This window comes from Mercenaria mercenaria, chromosome 4 (genome assembly GCF_021730395.1).
Source record: "Mercenaria mercenaria strain notata chromosome 4, MADL_Memer_1, whole genome shotgun sequence".
Taxonomy (NCBI): domain Eukaryota; kingdom Metazoa; phylum Mollusca; class Bivalvia; order Venerida; family Veneridae; genus Mercenaria; species Mercenaria mercenaria.
Window position 1 is genome coordinate 88,125,755 of NC_069364.1, and position 20,731 is coordinate 88,146,485.

Genomic DNA, 20,731 nt, shown 5'->3' on the forward strand with positions numbered 1-20,731 from the left:
AAACAAGAGGGCCAAGATGGCCCTAGGTCGCTCACCTAAGAAACACTCCATAACAGTGTAAAACATGTTTGACCTAGTGATTTCATGGAAACAAATATTCTGACCAATTTTCATTAAGATTGGACCAAACAATTGGTCTCTTGCCATAAAACAAGCATTTTCTTAGATATGACCTAGTTTTTTACCCTAGATGACCCATGTTCAAACTCGACCTAGATTTTATCAAGGCAATCATTCTGACCAAAATTCATGAAGATCTACTGAAAAATACAGCCTCTATCACATACAGAAGTTTTTTCTTTGATTTGACCAAGTGACCTAGTTTTTGACCTCAGATGACCCATATTCAAATTCGACCTTGATTTCATTTAGGCAATCAACCTGACCAAATTTCATAAAAATCAATTGAAAAAAACACTCTCTATCGCATACACAAGATTTTTCTTTAACTTGACCTAGTGATCTAGTTTTTGACCTCAGATAACCCATATTCAAAATCGACCTAGATTTCATCAAGGCAATCACTCTGACCAAATTCCATGAAGATCAATTGAAAAATACATCCTCTATTGCATACACAATGTTTTTCTTCGATTTGACCTAGTGACCTAGTTTTTGACCCCAGATGACCCATTTTCGAACTCGGCCTAGATTTTTTATCAAGGTAATCATTCTGGCTAAATTTCATGAAGATTAGTTGAAAAATACCGCCTCTATTGCATACACAAGGTTTTTCTTTGATTTGACCTAGTGTCCTAGTTTTTGACCCCAGATGACCCATTTTTGAACTTGGTCTAAATTTCATCAAGGTAATCATTCTGATCAAAATTCATGAAGATCAATTGAAAAATACAGCCTCTATTGCATACACAAGGTTTTTACGTGAAATGACCTAGTGACCTAGTTTTTGACCCCAGATGACCCATTTTCACACTCGGCCTAGATTTCATCAAGGTAATCATTCTGACCAAAATTCATGATGATCAATTGAAAAATACCGCCTCTATTGCATACACAAGGTTTTTCTTTGATTTGACCTAGTGACCTAGTTTTTGACCCCAGATGACCCATTTTCGAACTCTGCCTAGATTTCATCAAGGCAATCATTCTGACCAAAATTCATGAAGATCAATTGAAAAATACAGCCTCTATCACATACACAAGGTTTTTCTTTGATTTGACCTAGTGACCTAGTTTTTGATCCGAGATGACCCATTTTCGAACTCGGCCTAGATTTCATCAAAGTTATCATTCTGACCAATATTCATGAAGATTAAATGAAAAATACAGCCTCTATCGCATACACAAGGTTTTTCTTTGATTTGACCTAGTGACCTAGTTTTTGACCCGAGATGACCCATTTTCGAACTCGGCCTAGATTTCATCAGGGTTATCATTCTGACCAATATTCATGAAGATTAATTGAAAAATACAGCCTCTATCGCATACACAAGCTTAATGTTGACAGACGACGGACGACAGACGACAGACGACGGACGACAGACGACAGACGACGGACGCCGGACGCCGGACATCCAGCGATCAGAAAAACTCACCTGAGCATTGCTCAGGTGAGCTAAAAATAGTTCCACAGGGCTCCAGATAGGATGCGTATTAGCGTAAATTACGTATAGAAATAATGCAAATACGCATGTCTAATAATTTCTAAGCGTATAAAAACGTATATAAAATTACAGATATGCACACAATGCTTTTTTAAAAACAAAATCTGAATCGTCTGGATGCGTTAGGTAACATAGCCGATCCCGATCAGCCTTAATTCTCCCACATTGAACGTATACACGCATCGTATGATTTCTATAAACTTTGCGTGGGTTTCTACACACACACATGAATTTTGCAGTCAGTAAACGGATAAATTATCGGAAGAAGAAGCTCTTACTGGTTTGTTTAGTTACTACAGATATTAAAAATGATTTTAATTCTTATTTTTCGAGAAATAAAGAAATCGGCGAAACATTAAATTGTATTTTCTTGTAGTTTTTGAAATCGAAAGTAGATCGTCTGCATTCACGAAACGAAACAACTTTTTTCATGAAAAGATTTAAATAAGAGGTAATTTAACCGTAACTTCAATGTCAGATACCGTCAATTGCTACATATAATCTATGTCAGACTGGTATTCTAGTCCTGAGGCATGATCTGAAAGTAAAAAGATGAAGTGACAGTCATACTTTGGATATTGTAATACTAGAAAGAATCTAGATCGTAACCTTTCTGGAATTTTGACTGGTTTGGGTGATTTGCTTACGATTCAGGTTCGCAAAAAAATGAAACCGTCACCCATTCTGCTTATCATGATGACACATGGCTTGATTTTTGCAGTCAGTAAGCGGATAAATTATCCCGAGAAAGAGCTCTTACTGATTTGTTTAATTACTACTGATTTTAAAAATGATTTTATTTCTTATTTTTCGAGAAATAAACAAATCGGCGAAACATTAAATTGTATTTTCTTGTAGTTTTTGAAATCGAAAGTAGATCGTCTATGTTAGAGTGCTTTGACGAAACGAAACCATTTTTTTATGAAATGATTTAAATAATTTCACCGTAAACTTCAATGTCAGATACTGCCAATTGCTGCTAAACTGTCTTCATATCATCACAATTTGTAAAACATATTGTTGAAACTGGAGATTTTGGCGGTATAAAAGAAAGTGTAATCATATCCGGATATAATATTTTGGGTAAATATCGAGCTGTGTTATGAAATTTAAACATTAAAATAACAGACATGATAGATATTATTGTAACAGAAATTATTCTAGAATTTATTTTTATAATACATACATAGAATCAATATCAGACTTATATTCTAGTGCTGAGGCATGACCTGAAAGTAAAAATATGAAGTGACAGTCATTCATACTTTGATTATTGTAATACTAAAAAGAATCTAGAGGTAATATTTAGAAATTGAAACATAAAATTTTCAGTTAGAAATCGCACCAAAGGCTGTATCAAGGGTCTACATTTTCAAAATTTCCTTGTGGTGATACCCCAAACCCTAATTGCAGGAGGGGGTATCCTCCCACACCCTCCCCCCATATTGCCACTTTACAGTTTGATACATTTGCCCTTTTACCACCTGCCACAATGCCCATTTCAAAATCTGACTGCAGTTCAAAGCCGGAAGGAACACCCCTCCCCAAACCCACCCTGCTACCGACCACGTAAAAATGGCTCAAACATTTTTTCAGCCCAGTCTGGGCCTGTCTGTCTACATGAATCAAAACGGATAATTGAAAGTACATTGACTTGGGGACTACTGACATGGTTTTGAAGGGGTTAACAGGTCTGAAATAGAATAAATGATGGTTTTAACTAAAAAAGAACTGCATTTATTAATATTGGTTATCTTTTCCGAAATTGGTAGCTAGCCCGAGTAACTTCTCTTAGTCTCGAATGCGCAATTTTCCTGTCAGTGTGATCATTCATGACACTATATATTGACACTCAGCAACATTTACAAATCTTTAAACGCAAAAGTAAGTATACTTTAAATTCACATCCCTTATAATATGATTGAACAATACCTAGCGTGTGACACGGTTATTGCCAGGCCCCTTATCTGTAAAATATCTGAACAGTTCTTTCGTCCATCCGTTACAAATTGTATGTGGCAATCCGCGCTATAAAATTTCAATATATAAATTTTCATATTCAAATTTTATCATGTGCAAATATATACCAGCCGATAATTGCCTGTTTTGGTAATGCCGGAGGCAAATGTTTACTGGAAAAATATTTATAGTCATGGGCAGTATCTTAGTGTCACCTGTCAAATTGTAGTTTGTACTTTCAACATTTTTATTTTTGCGAACCACTCTTCAATTTTAGAGAAATATATTGGGTTTAAATACTTGTATAATGTCAATCAAAGTTTTACTAGGCATCGATTGAATGTCCATTTCATCTATTGTTACAAAATCTCTGTTCAGTTGGGGAAAAAAATTAAAACCAAACTGAAACTGGTAGACTATACTACCAGTACATCAATCATTAGCCGACGTTCAGGCCCTTCAGGCCTTTGATTTGTTACTATAAAGCTTGCTTTGTAACTTTTTTATTATTGGCCGTACGGAAACAAAGAATAGATAAAACCGAATGATGCTACCCGATGCATGTGCTTGTCCCAATATGGGGAATAATGTATTAGAAACCAAGAAAAATGGAGATAATAAAAAGAAGAAAATTGAATAAATGGAGATAATTCAAAAACTAGGTAAGGTAGAGTTATGGTTCTTTGACACTGCACTTTCAGTCAATGGCCTCTATCATTTTTTGAAGTTTCAATGAAATATCATTAATATTTTTCAAGTAATGCTCCGGACAAGCCTTATTTTGTATAATAAAGGGAGATAATTCAAAAACTAGGAAAGGTAGAGTTATGATTCTTTGACACTGCACTTTGTCTCAATGGCCTCTATGATTATGTGAAGTTTCAATCAAATGCCAACTATTGAGCACTTTTTTGTGACATACCGGTAGATGTTTACGTGTATTTTGACATAATTTTTTTTTTATATGTACCTGGTAAGGATTTTTTTGTAGACTAAGAAATATTTTTTTCAGAATTACTTCCCTTTCTTGATATTATATATTTTGTATATATTTTAGATGATGTTATAATAGCAGTAACCTCATCAAACCTGTACTTCTGGATTCAGTATCAGTACTAAGGTAATCTCTGCAAATAAGTGACCACTTTCTTTTCATCTGCCAGTGAATAGACTTTGTCTTCTGTGATTTCGATGTAAATGAGATGTGGAACCAAAATTTGTAGTCCTGTTTGGAGCCATATAACCTATACTGTGTTGGTGTGCTGTAAAACACAAATAAATAAATAGTCTTCTGTGAACAGAACCTCACCAAGCAATGAAACTTTGGGTAATCTGATCGTCTTAAGACGTAATTGGGCAGGTTGTAAGTGTTCATTAATAGAACTTGTCCACACTTTTCAGGGTATGTGTGCTAGGACTACAACCATTGACCTACCATTAACACCTTTCCTGGTGACAGGCAATCATCCTGCAAAGTTACCATATGCCAAAAAGGTCTATAGTTGTCTTTTCAGTAACCAGTTTCAGTCTATAGTTCACTGTGACCTCGACTGTTCACATACTGTCCATCCCTCAGTCCAAATTAGGATAAACTTGACCAAATGCAATCACTATGAAGTTTGACAGCTATATGTTCCAGTGTTCGAATTACTGATTTAATAAAAATTAATGTAAGGTTCACTAGGCATGACCTTCAAAATACCGATACCTCAAAACAAAAGGGGTCATCTACAGACCATATGTAATCACTATGAAGGTTAACAGCCCGACTCGAGTTACTGTTCAGAAACAATTTTGGTCTAAATGTCAATGACCTTTGATTTTCAGATGCAGACTTGTGACTGCCATAGTTCCTCGTCTTCTCCAATTACCATTTGGAAACCTTTTTTAGATTAGGTAAATTTCACCCTGTACTAGACATACATCCCTTCACCAATCATCTTGTGAAGTTTGGTGACCACAGACCAGAATGTTCCCCAGTTATATACTGATACCTGTTTTCAGTGTCCATGGCCTTGATCTCTGACCTACTGACCCCAAAACAAAAGTCAGTGATTAATGGTCTTCTACCAACAACAGACAATCAATCTATAAAGTTTGACATAAGCCCAAGGGTTTCATTGTTATTTATCAGAAACCAAATGGTCTGCCAGTGGGTAGACAGACGACAACAAAACAAAATATACATTCTCTTCTCCAAAGCGCAGAGGGAGGAGAGAGATTAAAATGGCTTCCTTAAAAGAATTTTAAAGACAGGAGTTTCAAAAGAAACTAGACACGTGTCCAAAGGACTAAGTCAAATACTTTTTGAGATACACACAACACAAAGTTGGACAGATGGATGGAAATATTTTTTACTAAGTTAAGAGCCATAATTCTGGTCTTCTGTGTGAAATCCCAATTAAAACACCGGGTTCACAAGTTGAATGACAATCCTGTGAGGTCTGATGACTCTGGACAAAATACTTTTTAAGATATGCAAAACACATATATCGGACCAACAGACAGACAAGGGCAACTCTTAAATGCCTCCTCCCACCCCATTTTTTTTTGAGGCGGGGGGAAGGGGAGAAAAAACAAAATAAATTTAATCATCAAAATTTATCCTGAGACAATGTCCTTTGTTAAGAACATTTCAAACATTCACAATGTCATTACAAAGATGTTCTCACAAAAAACAATATCATTTATCAACAATTACACAAACTTATTCAAAAAAGCATCCAAAAAAGAAGAAAACGCAACAATATATAAGATTACTGACTATATACAGCACCGTTAGCTGTCATTTAAAGGGCTGCACCATCGGGTATACCTCGGAGTAACAAAACTTTCACAGCAGATTGCAACAAGTGTAAACTTATCATAAATCAATATCATATGTCTATATTTGGAGTGGCCTATTAAGTCCTGCTAAATTCCTTGTACCACCTTTAAATTTCTTCAGAATAAAGTATCATGTGAGGGCTAGTGTCCCATATTTAAATAAAAAAAAACACCTTGTTACTGAAAATATGAATCAAAACAATAGCCAAAGCACTTTCATGATTGTTATTGAATGTTTTTAAGAAGTAAAAAAATAACAAATACTGCATCAAAATAAAGCTGGCTTATTCTTTCTGTACAATATTAAAAAAAAATAGGTTACATGCTTAAAATATAAGTAACTTATAAAATAACTAACATATCTACGTGCTAGTAGTAAGGCCATCTCGTACCAAAAACATTCAACACATTTATTACCAGTAGGGCTGGATTTAAAGTGACATTTCAAATAAAGGTTATGCAGGTGGAAACAAGGTGATTACTGGGTATATCTACAAAACTCAGGGATCTAAAAAACAACAATATGCAGTAACAATAGTTGCTAATCTGTTTAAATGTGGCCTAAACTACCCATTCACTCCATTTTCAAGAAACACTGTTCTTTCAAGGACAAGGAAAGCCTAATCACAAGTTGGTTGTAAATACAAGTGATCATCCAGCTTTACATGCCACTGAAATACAGTTCAAACAATAATCTAAACAAATTAAATACACTACTTGTTTTTAGTTATCATGGAAAAGAAATGGCTGTCTTTTTGATTAAATATTGAAATAACTTTTTCATATAGCTGAATTTGAAAATTTTCTCACTGCCTTGTATGATTTAAGAAGACCAAGGAAACTGGATGAACATAGAACAATACTACTTTTCTTTCTTATCAATATGGTATAACCTTTACCAGAAAGGTCACTTTGAATCCAACTATGTATTTTACAAAAGACTAAATTTAGCATAACAAGTAACCATCAGCATTATAAACAATTAATAATACTTTAAACAGCAAATTTACTGTCTTGACATCTTGTCAAGTATTCATACCTGCATCAAAGTGATGGTAATTCTGGCATCAGGGTTCTGAACCAAAACTAAACTAGCGGAAGAGTTCATTTGAAAACAACATTTTCTCAAATTTATTTACACAGCTTGTTCTCTAGAAAATCAAAAGTATGTTGCCACATTCTCTCACAAGAACATAACAAATTCATGTTAAGAGTAGGTTAATTAGGCATGAACGAAATTTTGATAAAATTCATTTCTAGAAGAATTTTAATGAAAATGTGATGATTACTAAATTTACTCGTAACAAAAACAACAAAACCTAAAAACAACAGTATGCCAGAGTGCTATTTGTAATAAAATTAACTGAATTTTCAGTTTTCAGAAATAGCATAATGTGTAAAAGAGTAATGACTGAGAGAAATTCCTGTAAAAATTGGTTGAGCTAATGTGACACTGGTAACAAAACTGAAATTACTACAAAAAGAATTTCTATTTCTTTTAAAGCGAATTTTATTGCATGATGAAAATTTCCGTCATTTTGAATTGCAATTCTCATGTAGGGTCACGCACTGACCCTCTATAGAAAGATAGAGGGCAACCACGTGACACTACTCAACCAATGAAAGGGCTAGAATCTTGTGGGATGTAAAACAAATTTCCCTATTTAAGAAACAAAAATGCTGGGAAGGCATAAAGTAAACTCAATCAATGTGTCACACTGTATGGAGGGAAGAACTAAAAATGTACTGTTACATTATAAAGGTCCATGTAATATAAATATATTATTCTTATATAATAACAACAAACACAAAATTCTAAAAATATTGCTTCCTCTTGATAAAATAAAAAATTGTTGAAAGGAAGGTAAGTGCAAAAATGTTAAATACATCCATACTGACGAAGTTGGCAGTGTTCTTTTAGTATTTTCTTTTGGAAACAAATATAATATTAAACACATCTGAATGTATCTAACAAATGTTACCTAATGGGTGCATCAGGTAATAGCAAAGAGACAAGAATGTTGTGATAAATTAAAAGCTAGAATACAAAAGTTAGATTCTTTTCATGCATACCTTATTCTACAAATAAGAAAAGTAATGAAATTAAACAAATGATTTCCTTTTAAAAGCTTTAGTTTGTTACAGTACCATATGAACTTACATATTCATTCATAAATGGGGTTAATTATGGCATCATTTATGGAATGCGAGACATCCTGCATACAAATGGTGTACAAGGAGTTTTGCCAGGACTGGTGAAAACACTGTTCCTGTATGCAAGAAACTTACTGATGTTTAATGACCTCTGATATGTAATTAGTAATCTTGATGAGTAATGAACCTTGAAAAAACAAAAAAAGAGCACCAACATGACATTGTACTATTTGCAACAATTTAAAGGACATTAAGGAATTAACTGCCAACAGACGGGCAGACAATTTTAACAACAGCTGTCCGTAAGACAGCTCGCTCGACTTTTCTAAGTGCTTGACTCTGAATTAAAGCTTCTCCAGTAAAAGGGTCATAAATCTGTAAAAATTCTAATCAGAGTTACGGGGATTGTTTCTTATGGTGTAGCATTCGATAGTAAATAACTATTTCAAGTTTCAAGTCAATAGCTTTGATAGTTACAGAGATATTGGACGTTATGTAAAACTTTAACCAAAACATTCTAAGTTAAAAAGGGACATAACTCTGTCAAATTTCAAATCAGAGTTATGTGGATTGTTTCTCCTGGTGTAGACTGTGATAGTAAATAACTGTTTTTAAGTTTCAAGTCAATAGCTCTAACAGTAACAAAGACATTTGACTTTATCAAAAACTTTAACCAACGGCGACACCGACGCTGGGGCGAGTGCAATAGCTGTATATTTTCTTTGAAAAGTCGAGCTAAAAAATAACATTAGTTTATCAAGGACAAGAAATTCAGAATATGTCAAAATTATCCAGTTATATTCAAATATAAGAGAAAATATTGTAATTCCCCAAACTCCCTTATATCCCATACTAAAAGCAAATGCATACTCTGAGGGCTGTCTAAATATTTATCAGTAACATAAGAAAAGACAGTGTTTTTATTTCTTCCATCTGCAACAAAGTTAAATATAGTCATTTTAAATAAGGAAAACTGCCTTTTTTTCAAACTTCTGAAATCATCCTGTAACAAGAGCTGTCACAGGAGACAGGGTGCTCAACTATTTCGATGCTGGATAGTGATATTTGGCACATCTAAGAAAACTGGAGCTGTCACTGGAGTGTTTAATGACTTCAACGTGGATGAAGATATTGGACAATAGCTTATGTCTGTGTTTAAGTATTAAGAAATAACAGAAACAGAGAAAAAGTGTATCAAAACATTAAAAGAGTATAACAAGGACATCATTCATGGAAAAATTCTGCAAGAGTAATGCACCATGTGTCATATCATGTGACTTATAATGTGGAATAACTATTATAAGTTTGAATCAAGTCTATTTAGTAAAATATTGGGGCCAGCATTATGGACCTGGTGTCATATGGTGTGGGTGATGATGTGGAACAACTATTTCAAGTTTGAATCAAACCAATTTAAGCTACAGTCACACATACGGATATGCATTGAGGTACGGTGCGGATGGGATTGATCCGCGGTGGGGTGGACATGGATAAGTATGGAGCAGTACGTCTTAATACGCGAAAAATGGCGAGAAACGGGGAACAAAAAGATACAGGACGTGAATAAGTATGGATAGGTATGGCGTACTACGTTGAACTACATTTTACTGTGCCTGGCAACTTGCCCAGTGCGTGGATGGGTCTGCGGGGCACTATGTTGAACTATGCTTAAGTACGAGCAGCCTCGGATAACTACGTTCAGCTACGGATCAATATGCATGACTACGTTCACATTAAGGTTTAGTAACGGGTCGGTAAGTTTCATATAAATAGGCCACGTGTTGCCAGCATTTCCATTACGATTATCTTTGACATCATGTTAAACTATGGCAAGGTACGTCTCAGTACGGTAACTATGTTTAGTACATTTAACTACGGATGTTTAAGTTTCAGACGTAGCTATCCACGCAAGATGTGTGACTGGGATATTAGCAATAACTGAGATAGAGTAAAAGTGAACCAAAACTTTAATCTGAAATTCTAAGTAAAAAGGGGGGATAATTCATAAAATATTGGTGCGAGAGTTATGACCCTTGTGTCATATGATGTGGAAGATGATGAGGAATAACCATTTTAAGGTTGAAACAAATCCATCAAGTAATTGCAAAGATATAGAGAAAGTGTTTCAAAATTTTAATCAAGGTGCGGACGCGGAAGGACGCCAACGCCAGTCGAGTAGGACAGCTCTCGATACTTTGAATAGTCAAGCTAAAAATGTCACAACTATATTGAGTATTTGCTAACATATCCGTATGTTTGACAGAACACTCACATCATAGAGAACACAACAACAAACATTTTCTCCTGGGTCAGTATACATTAACACTGGAAGTCTGAAACTTAAACTTAACAAGAACTGTATCCATTGGACATGGATGCCCCCACATACTACACCATCCTCTAAATAGCAGTTTAAGTACAGACCATCCTCACATGAAGGATGTTCGACTAAAACTTAAAGCAAATTGTATTCAGGTAAGGTTGTGCATCTGAGCTACTCTGAATCCAACCTTTCAAAAAGTATATGAGGAGTTGAACACACCAATGTTCTTCACTATGGCCTGTTTTGTGAAATTAAGAAAGGCCCATAATTCTAGAAAACATAGCCACAGAAAAAAGTCCATTATTTATGGTCATCTTTACGTCAAGGTCCTTCATCAGTGACTTTCAAGCATATCTTTTCAAAAGTGTTTGAGGTGTTAGACACACAAGATTTTTCTCAATATTCTATTTAGCAAAACTATCAAAGGGCTATAACTGCAGTAAAAATAGCCACAGCAAAAATTCTTTTCATTATGGTCACCTGAACAAGGAGGTCGATCATCTGTGAAAGTTTGAAGCAAATCTGGCTAATAGTGTGGGAGGAGTTCGACAAACAAGATTTCGGGGAGTAAGTACGAATGGAAGGACAGCAGCAAAACTATATGCCCACCATATAAATGTTGGAGCTTTAACATGGTAAATTTTCTTTTTGCTATGTCACTGTTAACCCTTACCCTGCTAAATTTCTATAATGACCTTGTCCATCTTTCAATCTGGACAGTACCATTAACTGTTAAAAGGGGTGCTTACCAAAAAGATACTGACTGAATGGCTAACAGTGCAGATCTTGATCAGACTGCATGGATGTGCAGGCTGATCATGATCTACACTGGTCGCAAAGGCAGAATCAGTCGTGTCCAGCATGATAAAGGTTAAATCAACACACAATGTAACTTACATTTGCATGAATGCACCTTCAACAGATATAGACAGGAAAATGTCTAAATATTTGCTGTTGTTAAGTTTAAGTTTCAGACTTTACACCTGGATGAATACAGACCCTGAAGTACACAATTACTAACAGTCAATAAAGTTTCACACTGTATCTAGTTGGACCGAAGTACAGTTGAAACTCAATATCTAGCACTCGCTTATCTCAAAATTCTGGCTATCTCGAAGACATTTTCAAGTCCTGCCCCAAAAACACATGGACAATATATCATTTTTAGTTGAATTTCAGTTATCAAAAAGTGAACAGCTTGATCCCATGGAATTTGAGAAACCGAGTTTCGACTGTACATATGTATGTGTATTCCAATACAACTACAGTTACCTTTTATTTTGAATTCCAATCACCACATACACTAATTTCTTTCACTGAGAAAGCTGAATTCTGTCAACTAACTTATTCTCTTCATCCTTGGCCAAAGGCCATAAAACTGAATTTGGAGACCAGTCTAAAATCCCCATCATTTGATTGGCGTTTCCAAGCTGAATTTTGAAAATGACCAATGGTTGAGTTGCATTTTATAGACTGGTCTCCAAACTCACTTTAAAAACCTAGGAGACATAATAATTCTACTAAAACAGATCCATTCCTTCATATTTATGGCAGAGATCATTTTCTGAGGATTTAATCACTGTTATTTATTTAAACAACAAATCACTCTTATTGTAAGCTTGGTACAAATCATGACACATATATTTCTATAATCAACTCATAACTAAACAAGAGCTGTCCGTAAGACAGCCAAGCTCGACTATTCGAAATATTGTCCCAGAAGCAGGAAAATATTACCCAAAAAGGTTAAATATCAAAAGAGTTTTAAGTTCAAAAGGGGAAATAATTTGACCAAAATGCATATCAGAGTTATAGGACTTGCTGCCATCAACTAGTTTTATAACCCCGAAGGCACATGTGAAGTTTCAATTCAATATCTGCATTAGTTTTAGAGATAGTAACTTGCATGTAAAACTTTAACCAGAATTTTCTAAGTCCAAAAGGGGGCATAATTTGCTCAAAATACATGCCAGAGTTATGGAACTTGACCCAGTGAGGTTGGTAATTGATCTAGAAAAAGAAAAAATAAGTTTTAAATCTACCGGTATATGCCTTTTAGTAATAGCTGTATGTACTTGCATGCAAAAACTTAACCAAGGTGTGACGCTGACGCCAGGGTGAGTAGAAAAGCTAGACTATTCTTTGAATAGTCAAGCTAAAAAACAATTAAAGGAGCTAAAACAGATGAATTAAGTTATATTCTATAAATCAGATAACATTTGCTATGTTGTTTCAATTTGTAATGTTCACGAAATTGTCTAACAACTGTGAATATCAAGCATTATTATCTCCCAAAATGTGATAAACGTGCTAAAGAAGACACAAATTAAAATTGCAACATAAAACAAAATTTACTGTTTTCATTTGGATTCTGAGTCACACTGACACAATGTTGGTCGTTACGCAACTTGCTAACTTGTTAAAATCAATGGTGCTCCTTTATGTATTCTGTAAGGTATGGTCCTAGTTTGAATCCCGAACCTGTTGTGAGCCAACTCAATGGTTTGTTCACATGACAACACAAGCAAGGGATTGAAGTCACTGACCGAAATCAGTCGGGTGGAAACTCCATTCAGGTGCTGATACAGCTTATAACAACAATCAATTTAAATACACATGCATAGTAAGCCCTATATTTATGTGTCATGAAATATACCAAACTTACAATCACAAGTTAAAAAGTTTATCATACAATTTTCAAAGACACATTTCAACAAACAGCATATAATGTGTTTCACAAGTACACTGTACAACTATATACAAGTACTCATTTTGACCATAGTATTTACTGGAAGAGCCGCACCATGAGAAAACCAACATAGTGCATTTGCAACCAGAATAGATGCAGACCTGCCTGCGCATCCACGCAGTCTGGTCAGGATCCATGCTGTTCACTTTCAAAGCTTATTGCAATTAGAGAAACCATTAGCGAACAGCATGGATCCTGACCAGACTGTGTGGATGCGCAAGCTGGTCTGGATCCATGCTAGTCGCAAATGCACTATGTTGGTTGTTGGTTTTCTCATGGTGCGGCTCAATTAACATGATTGCACCATTTTTGAGTTTTTACTATCTCTTCTCAAGCTTTGGTTTAGGTGGACGAAATGTACCCTTCATTTTCTTGTGTGACTTGTTCTTCGATGCAAACTGTCTCCAACTGTCTACCCTGCCAGTTCTGCTCTCCTGTGTGAAGGTAAATATAAACTGTAAAATCATTTTCCTTAATGGGAAATTTCATAGTCTTGGTGAAAATGGCTACTTCAGTGAAATGCAATACGATTTTATCTTTAGAACAAAAAATGTGTGAAAATAACACCTGTTCCTCGGGATTTATTTTTACAGATTGACCAAACCATGAACACCAGTCTCCATCATTACTAACCACTTCTCAGTATTGATCATACCATAAATCCAAAACTGTTATATACCCACAAATGTTGTAAGAAAATGTGAGAATATTTGAAAGATATTTCAAATCAGTATCTTCTCATCAGTGGTTTTTACTGACCGAAGAATACAGCCAGCTCAACCTCTAAAACAAGAAGCCGAATGGGCCCCAATTGCTCACCTGAGGAGGACCTTGACCTATTGACCTTGTTTCTGACCAAGTTTGGTGTACATCTATGCAGGAGTTTCATTAAAAGTTATTTAAAACATTTACTAAGTTTTGCTGCAACAGTCCTAAAACTGTGTCCATTTGAACAAAACTTGAGACAGGGTTAATTAAGGGTGCTACATGTCCAGTTTAGTCCATGAAGAGGTTCATGACAAGAAGTTGTTTAAATGTTTCTTTCTATTTTCAGATCTGGTGTCTCCACCCTGCAGTCAAGCAGAAACATCTGAATACAACTGAGAAAGGTCCTACAAGGATGCTACAGACCAAGTTTATTTGTTTAGCTTATTTTTAGGGTGGCCCCTAAAAGGGGTTAAGTGGACCTATTTGAATTACAGACGAGTCCATGCACAGATGTTTTAGAATAAGTTTGGTGAAAATCTATCAAGAGGTTCATGAAAAGAAGAAGATCATAGGCTTTTTTTCCAATTTTTAGCTCTGATGGCCCAACAATAGAGACAAGCCAAACGACTAAACAGAACTAAGAGAGGTCCATACAGGGATGATAAAGACCAAGTTTGGTGAGGATCTATCAAAAGGTGCATGAGAAATTACTCGTATGTTTTTCCTATTTTATGCTCTGGTGGCCCAAACATGGCATTAAAGAGAACCATTTGAAAACTAGATGTGTGTCCATAGGACACAATTGCAACCCCCCCCCCACCCCACCCCTAACCTCCACTCCTGTCACTGTACATGGTTTCGTGACACAATGTGGATTACTTAGGATTTTTGCAACACAAACTTTTAACAGCTTTATGAGTATTTTTCACTTAGTGAAGGACCATAACTCTGGCCAAGCTGAGTGAAATCCTTAAAGAGAACTCCAGGTGCACAATTTTACATGCTATAAAAGAATCGGAATGACAAACAGATGGATGGACAAGGGCAAAGTGCCCCACCCCACACACAAAATCTGGTGAAGATGTTTAAGTAAAACTGTTGAACAAAATTCAGGTGAACTAAAAATGTGTTTTGTCAGTGTATATAATGTTATTAAATCTTTAAATAACCTCCAGAATGACCAAAAATTTGACAAAAGTAAGAAGTAATATTTCAGCTTCAAAAATATACCTCAAAGTTCTTGTTCCATTCTTTCTCAATTTCTTCTTTCTCTTTCTGGTCAGCTTCTTCTTCTGCTTTCCTCTTTCTATTCAAATACATACATACTTTAAAGGGGCATGTCTACATAATCATGTTACTCACAATTATATAAGCTGCGTTTCATTACGCAATTTTTACTACATTTAGCATAAGAAAGCATTGATCTTCAATAATTTCTAGACTTTATTAGGCTGGCAGAACATCAATCGATGGAGGCCACAAAACAATAATCAAACCACTCAAGGTAGGGTTTCATACAATCCCAATATAGAAACTATAATCAAAATGGCCAGGTTAGCTGCTCAAGCATGCCCAGGTGCTAGAACCATCTATGCTCAAGCCAGCCCAGGCCCTAGAATCATCTAAGCTTGAACAACCCCTGGAACTAGAACCTTCTATGTTCAAGCAAGCCCAGAAGTTAGAACCATCTATGCTCGAACAAGCCTGGGTACTAGAAACATTCAAGATCGAGCCAGCCCACATGCTAGAACCATCTATGCTCGGGCAAGCTTGGGCCTTAGAACCATTTATGCTTGAGCAAGCCCAGGTGCTAGAGCCATCTACATGTATGCATGAGCAAGCCCAGGGGCTGAAGCAATGTATGCTCGAGCAAGCACAGTTGCTAGAACCATCTATGCTCAAACCAGCTCAGGCCCTAGAATCATCTAAGCTTGAACAACCCCTGGAACTAGAACCTTCTATGCTCAAGCAAACCCAGAAGCTAGAACCATCTATGCTCGAACAAGCCCAGGTGTCAGATGCTAGAAGCATCCATTCTCAAGCAAGTCCACACATTAGAACCATCTATGCCTGAGCAAACCTGGGTACTAGAAACATCTAAGCTCGAGCCAGCCCACATGCTAGAACCATCTATGCTCGAGCAAGCTTGGGCCGTAGAACTATTTATGCTTGAGCAAGCCCAGGGACTAGAGCCATCTACATGTATGCATGAGCAAGCCCAGGGGCTGAAGCGATCTATGCTCGAGCAAGCACAATTGCTAGAACCATCTATGCTCAAACCAGCCCAGGCCCTAGAATCATCTTTTTTTGAACAAGCCCTGGTGCTAAAACAATCTATGCTCTACCAAGCCCACACGCCTGCACCAGCTATGCCGAGCAAGCCCATGTGCTAGAACAATCTATGCTCTAGCAAGCCCGAGTGCTAGAACCATCTTTCCTCATGCTTATAGTTGCTTGAACAATGTTTACTGTGAATGAAATAATTAAATTTTATGGGCATTAAATTACACAGTTTTGGCAGACGACAAACATTCATTCAGTTCAAAATTAATGTTGATAATAAAATGCCTGGGAATGTTATTTGTTGGTTGGAATTCAATTTTGTCGATTGACATGACTATTAACTAATACTCATCATGTGACTTACAGTCAAACTTCAATCACTCGAACTTGATGGGACCAGAAAAAATTTGTTCAAGTTATCAGTAGTTCGAGCTATCAAACAATTTATATTATACAGGTATTTTGCCGGGACCTGATGATGAGTTCAAGAGAAGTGTTCGAGCGAATTAAGTTTGGCTGTATTTCATTTTGGTATTTATAATACTACCTCAAGAGGAACAAACCTTTCATGTACATCTTTGGCTTCTTTTTCTATCCTCAATCTCTCCAGATCAGCAAATAATTTACATGTCTGTACATACACCGAATGTTTGTACTGAAATATGCATCAGATAAAAATAACTATTTGTGATTTTAAGTGGAACATTCAAAACTCTATCATAAAACCAAAGGGTTCAATTCAAAATCAAGTTAACTGTATAAGATACAGGAAATAACTTGACTGCTTAAAACCTATCTACATGTAAAACAAATAATATGGAAATGGTGAGAAGTGGAATGAACAATCAACACAGGATGATTTTAAGATTTGTTTATTGAAAAATAACTCTTTTCCCACTTTTCATAAAATAAATAATGTACATTCAATAACAATCTGGTACTCTCCAACCACATTTCACAAAATACAGAAATAGAAAACTTTAGAATGGAACTGGTAGCATTTTCTTTGACCTTAGGTTATTTAAAAGAATCTGCCATATTTTTCTCTGGCAGTCCCTAAAATAGGCCATGTGGAAATATGGAAAAAATTAAGAGTAGTACATCAAAGGATACTACAGACCAAGTATGGTGAAGATACACCAACTAGTCCATGAGAATAAGTTGTTTAAAGGTTATTCTTTTTACAGCTCTGGTGGCCCTCTAAAAGGGGCTATGCCAAACCATCTACAAACAAGAGCACCACCTTGCGGGTGCTGACGCTCATCTGATTTTTTTTGTATAATAGAAATATTGTCCTACCCATGATTTTCTAAGTCTAAAAAGGGCCATCATTCTTGCAAAAAGCAGGATAGAGTTATGTTTCTTGATGTACAGTGTCCACTTATGATTGTGAAAAACTGTTGCAAGTTTTAAAGCAATAGCTTTGATAGTTTATGAGAAAAGTTGCCTTAAACATAATACTCAACCAAGAAAATGATTTTCTAAGTCCAAAAGGGGCAATAATTATTGCAAAAAGCAGGATGGAGTTATGTTGCTTGCTGTACAGGGTCAGCTTATGATGGTGAACAAGTGTTGCAAGTTTCAAAGCAATAGCTTTGATAGTTTAAGAGAAAAAGTTGACCTAAACATAAAACTTAACCAAGAAATCTGATATTTTCTAAGTCCAAAAGGGGCCATAAATCTTGCAAAAGCAGGATGGAGTTATGTTTCTTGCTGTACAGGGTCAGCTTATGATGGTGAACAAGTGTTGCAAGTTTTAAAGCAATAGCTTTGATAGTTTAGGATAAAAGCTGACCTAAACATAAAACTTAACCAAGAAAACTGATTTTCTAAGTCCAAAAGGGGCAATAATTCTTGCAAAAAGCAAGATGGAGTTATGTTTCTTGATGTACAGGGTCTGCTTATGATGGTGAACAAGTATTCCAAGTTTCAAAGCAATAGCTTTGATAGTTTAGGAGAAAAATTGACCTAAACATAAAACTTAACCAAGAAATCTGATATTTTCTAAGTACAAAAGGGGCCATAAATCTTGCAAAAAGCAAGATGGAGTTATGTTTCTTGCTATACTGGGTCAGCTTATGATGGTGAACAAGTCTTCCAAGTTTCAAAGCAATAGCTTTGATAGTTTAGGAGAAAAGCTGACCTAAACATAAAACTTAACCAGGCAACGCCGACGCAGACGCCGACGCCGACGCCGACAACCGCTCAAGTGATGACAATAACTCATCATTTTTTTTCAAAAAATCAGATGAGCTAAAAACGTGAGAGAGTGCATACAAGGATGCCGCAGCCCATGCTTGGAGCAGATCCTCAAATAGGTCGCAAGAAGGCATTTACAGGTTTTCTATTTTGAGCTCTAGCAGCCCCTAGAACCACTTGAAACAAAAACTATAAGAAGTCCATACAGAAATGCTAAAGATGAAGTTTTGTGGCAATCTATGTACTTCTTCATGAGAACAGGTTGTTTAAAGATTGCCTTCCATTTTTACCTTTGGTACCCCTAAGATGGACTAACCAAATCATTGAACAAACTTGAAACATGGTCAAACAAGAGTGGCAGACTGTCACAAAATACACCCGTCATCGAATTTGGCCTAATTCAAGGGCCATAATCCAAGAGTGCCTGGGGCGATTTGGCTGATTATCGAACTTGGCCGAGATATTTTGCCCACATACATCGTCAGCAAGTTTAGTGAAGATCGGATGAAAACTGTTCGACTAAGAGAGCGGGCAAGGCTAAATTCACAGATTTCGAGTAATTCAAGGGCCATAATCCAAGAGTGCCTGAGGCAATTTGGCTGGTTATTGAACTTGGCTGAGATATTATGCCGACAAACATTATCTGCAAGTTTGTGCAAGATCGGATGAAAAGTGTTTGACTTAGAGAGCGGAAAAGGCTAAATTCACAATTTTTCAAGTAATTCAAGGGCCATAATCCAAGTGTGTCTGGGGCGATTTTGCTGGTTATCAAACCTGGTCGAGATATCATGCCCACAAACACTGTTACTAAGTTTGGTGAAGGTCGGATGAAAACTGTTTGACTTAGAGGGCGGACAAGGCTAAATTTGCAGATTTTCAAGTAATTCAAGGGCCATAACTCAAGAGTGCCTGGGGCGATTTTGCTGGTTATCGAACTAGACCGAGATATTATGCCCATAAACATTGTCACCAAGTTTGGTGAAGATCGGATGAAAACTGTTTGACTTAGAGGGCGTACAAGGCTAAAATTGCAGATTTTGAGTAATTTAAGGGCCATAACTCAGGAGTGCCTGCAGCGATTTTGCTGGTTATCGAACTTGACCGAGATATTATGCCCACAAAGATTGTGACCAAGTTTGGTGAAGATCTGATGAAAACTGTTTGACTTAGAGAGCGGACATGCTTTACATAATACGCACCGCTCTTTCTGAGACGGGCGTATAAAAAGGATGCTACAAACCAAGTTTTGTGAAAATATATTAAGTAGTTCATGAGAGGTTGTTTTAATTTTGTCCATTTTAAGCTCTAGCAGCCCCTATTAGGGGTCAAGCAGAACAATCTGAGAGAAACTGAGAGAGGTCTATGCCAGGACAAAACAGACAAAGTTTGGTGCAATTCTGACCTGTACTTTCATAAGAGATGTTAAGTAAAAATGTTGAAACAGGATGATGGACACAGGACAATGGATGATGGACCACTGACCTACGGTATACTTACAGATCATCATAAACAATGTTCAGGTGAGCTAACAAAGAGTGTTGGCACTTTAAATAATTCAAAATGATGTTCTAAATCTTAACAGAATTTGACATATATCTTAGACAAAAGAACATGGACCAATATATTTTACCGGATTGTATATGATTAAACAAGAGCACCGCCTTGCAGGTGCTGACGCTCATCTGATTTTTTTTGTGTAATAGAAAAATTGTCCTACCCATGATTTTCTAAGTCTAAAAAGGGCCATCATTCTTGCAAAAAGCAGGATAGAGTTATGTTTCTTGATGTTCAGTGTCCACTTATGATGGTGAAAAACTGTTGCAAGTTTTAAAGCAATAGCTTTGATAGTTTATGAGAAAAGTTGACTTAAACATAATACTCAACCAAGAAAATGATTTTCTAAGA

The 20,731-nt window shown here is 36.1% G+C and overlaps 2 protein-coding genes across 3 annotated transcripts in view; both read right to left on the minus strand.

Moving 5' to 3' along the window:
• The window catches only part of LOC123552385 (armadillo repeat-containing protein 2-like), a 465,377-nt gene continuing 444,646 nt past the window's right edge, over positions 1 to 20,731 (minus strand). Inside the window, exon 22 of the transcript XR_008370717.1 lies at positions 1 to 1,576. The gene's annotated coding sequence lies outside the window, so the exon portion shown is untranslated. The remainder of the gene's footprint in view (positions 1,577 to 20,731) is intronic.
• Positions 6,171 to 20,731, minus strand: part of LOC123553564 (dnaJ homolog subfamily C member 8-like) — a 39,680-nt gene continuing 25,119 nt past the window's right edge. Inside the window, exons 7-10 of one of the 2 annotated variants that reach the window (XM_053541883.1) lie at positions 17,191 to 17,282; positions 15,575 to 15,650; positions 13,998 to 14,070; positions 6,171 to 9,299 (exon numbers count right to left, since the gene is read on the minus strand). In XM_053541883.1, the coding sequence (XP_053397858.1) occupies positions 9,115 to 9,299; positions 13,998 to 14,070; positions 15,575 to 15,650; positions 17,191 to 17,282 (426 nt within the window). In that variant the 3' untranslated portion in view covers positions 6,171 to 9,114. Of the gene's footprint in view, positions 14,071 to 15,574; positions 15,651 to 17,190; positions 17,283 to 20,731 lie in introns of both variants that reach the window. The other variant, XM_045343264.2, reaches the window with a different exon arrangement.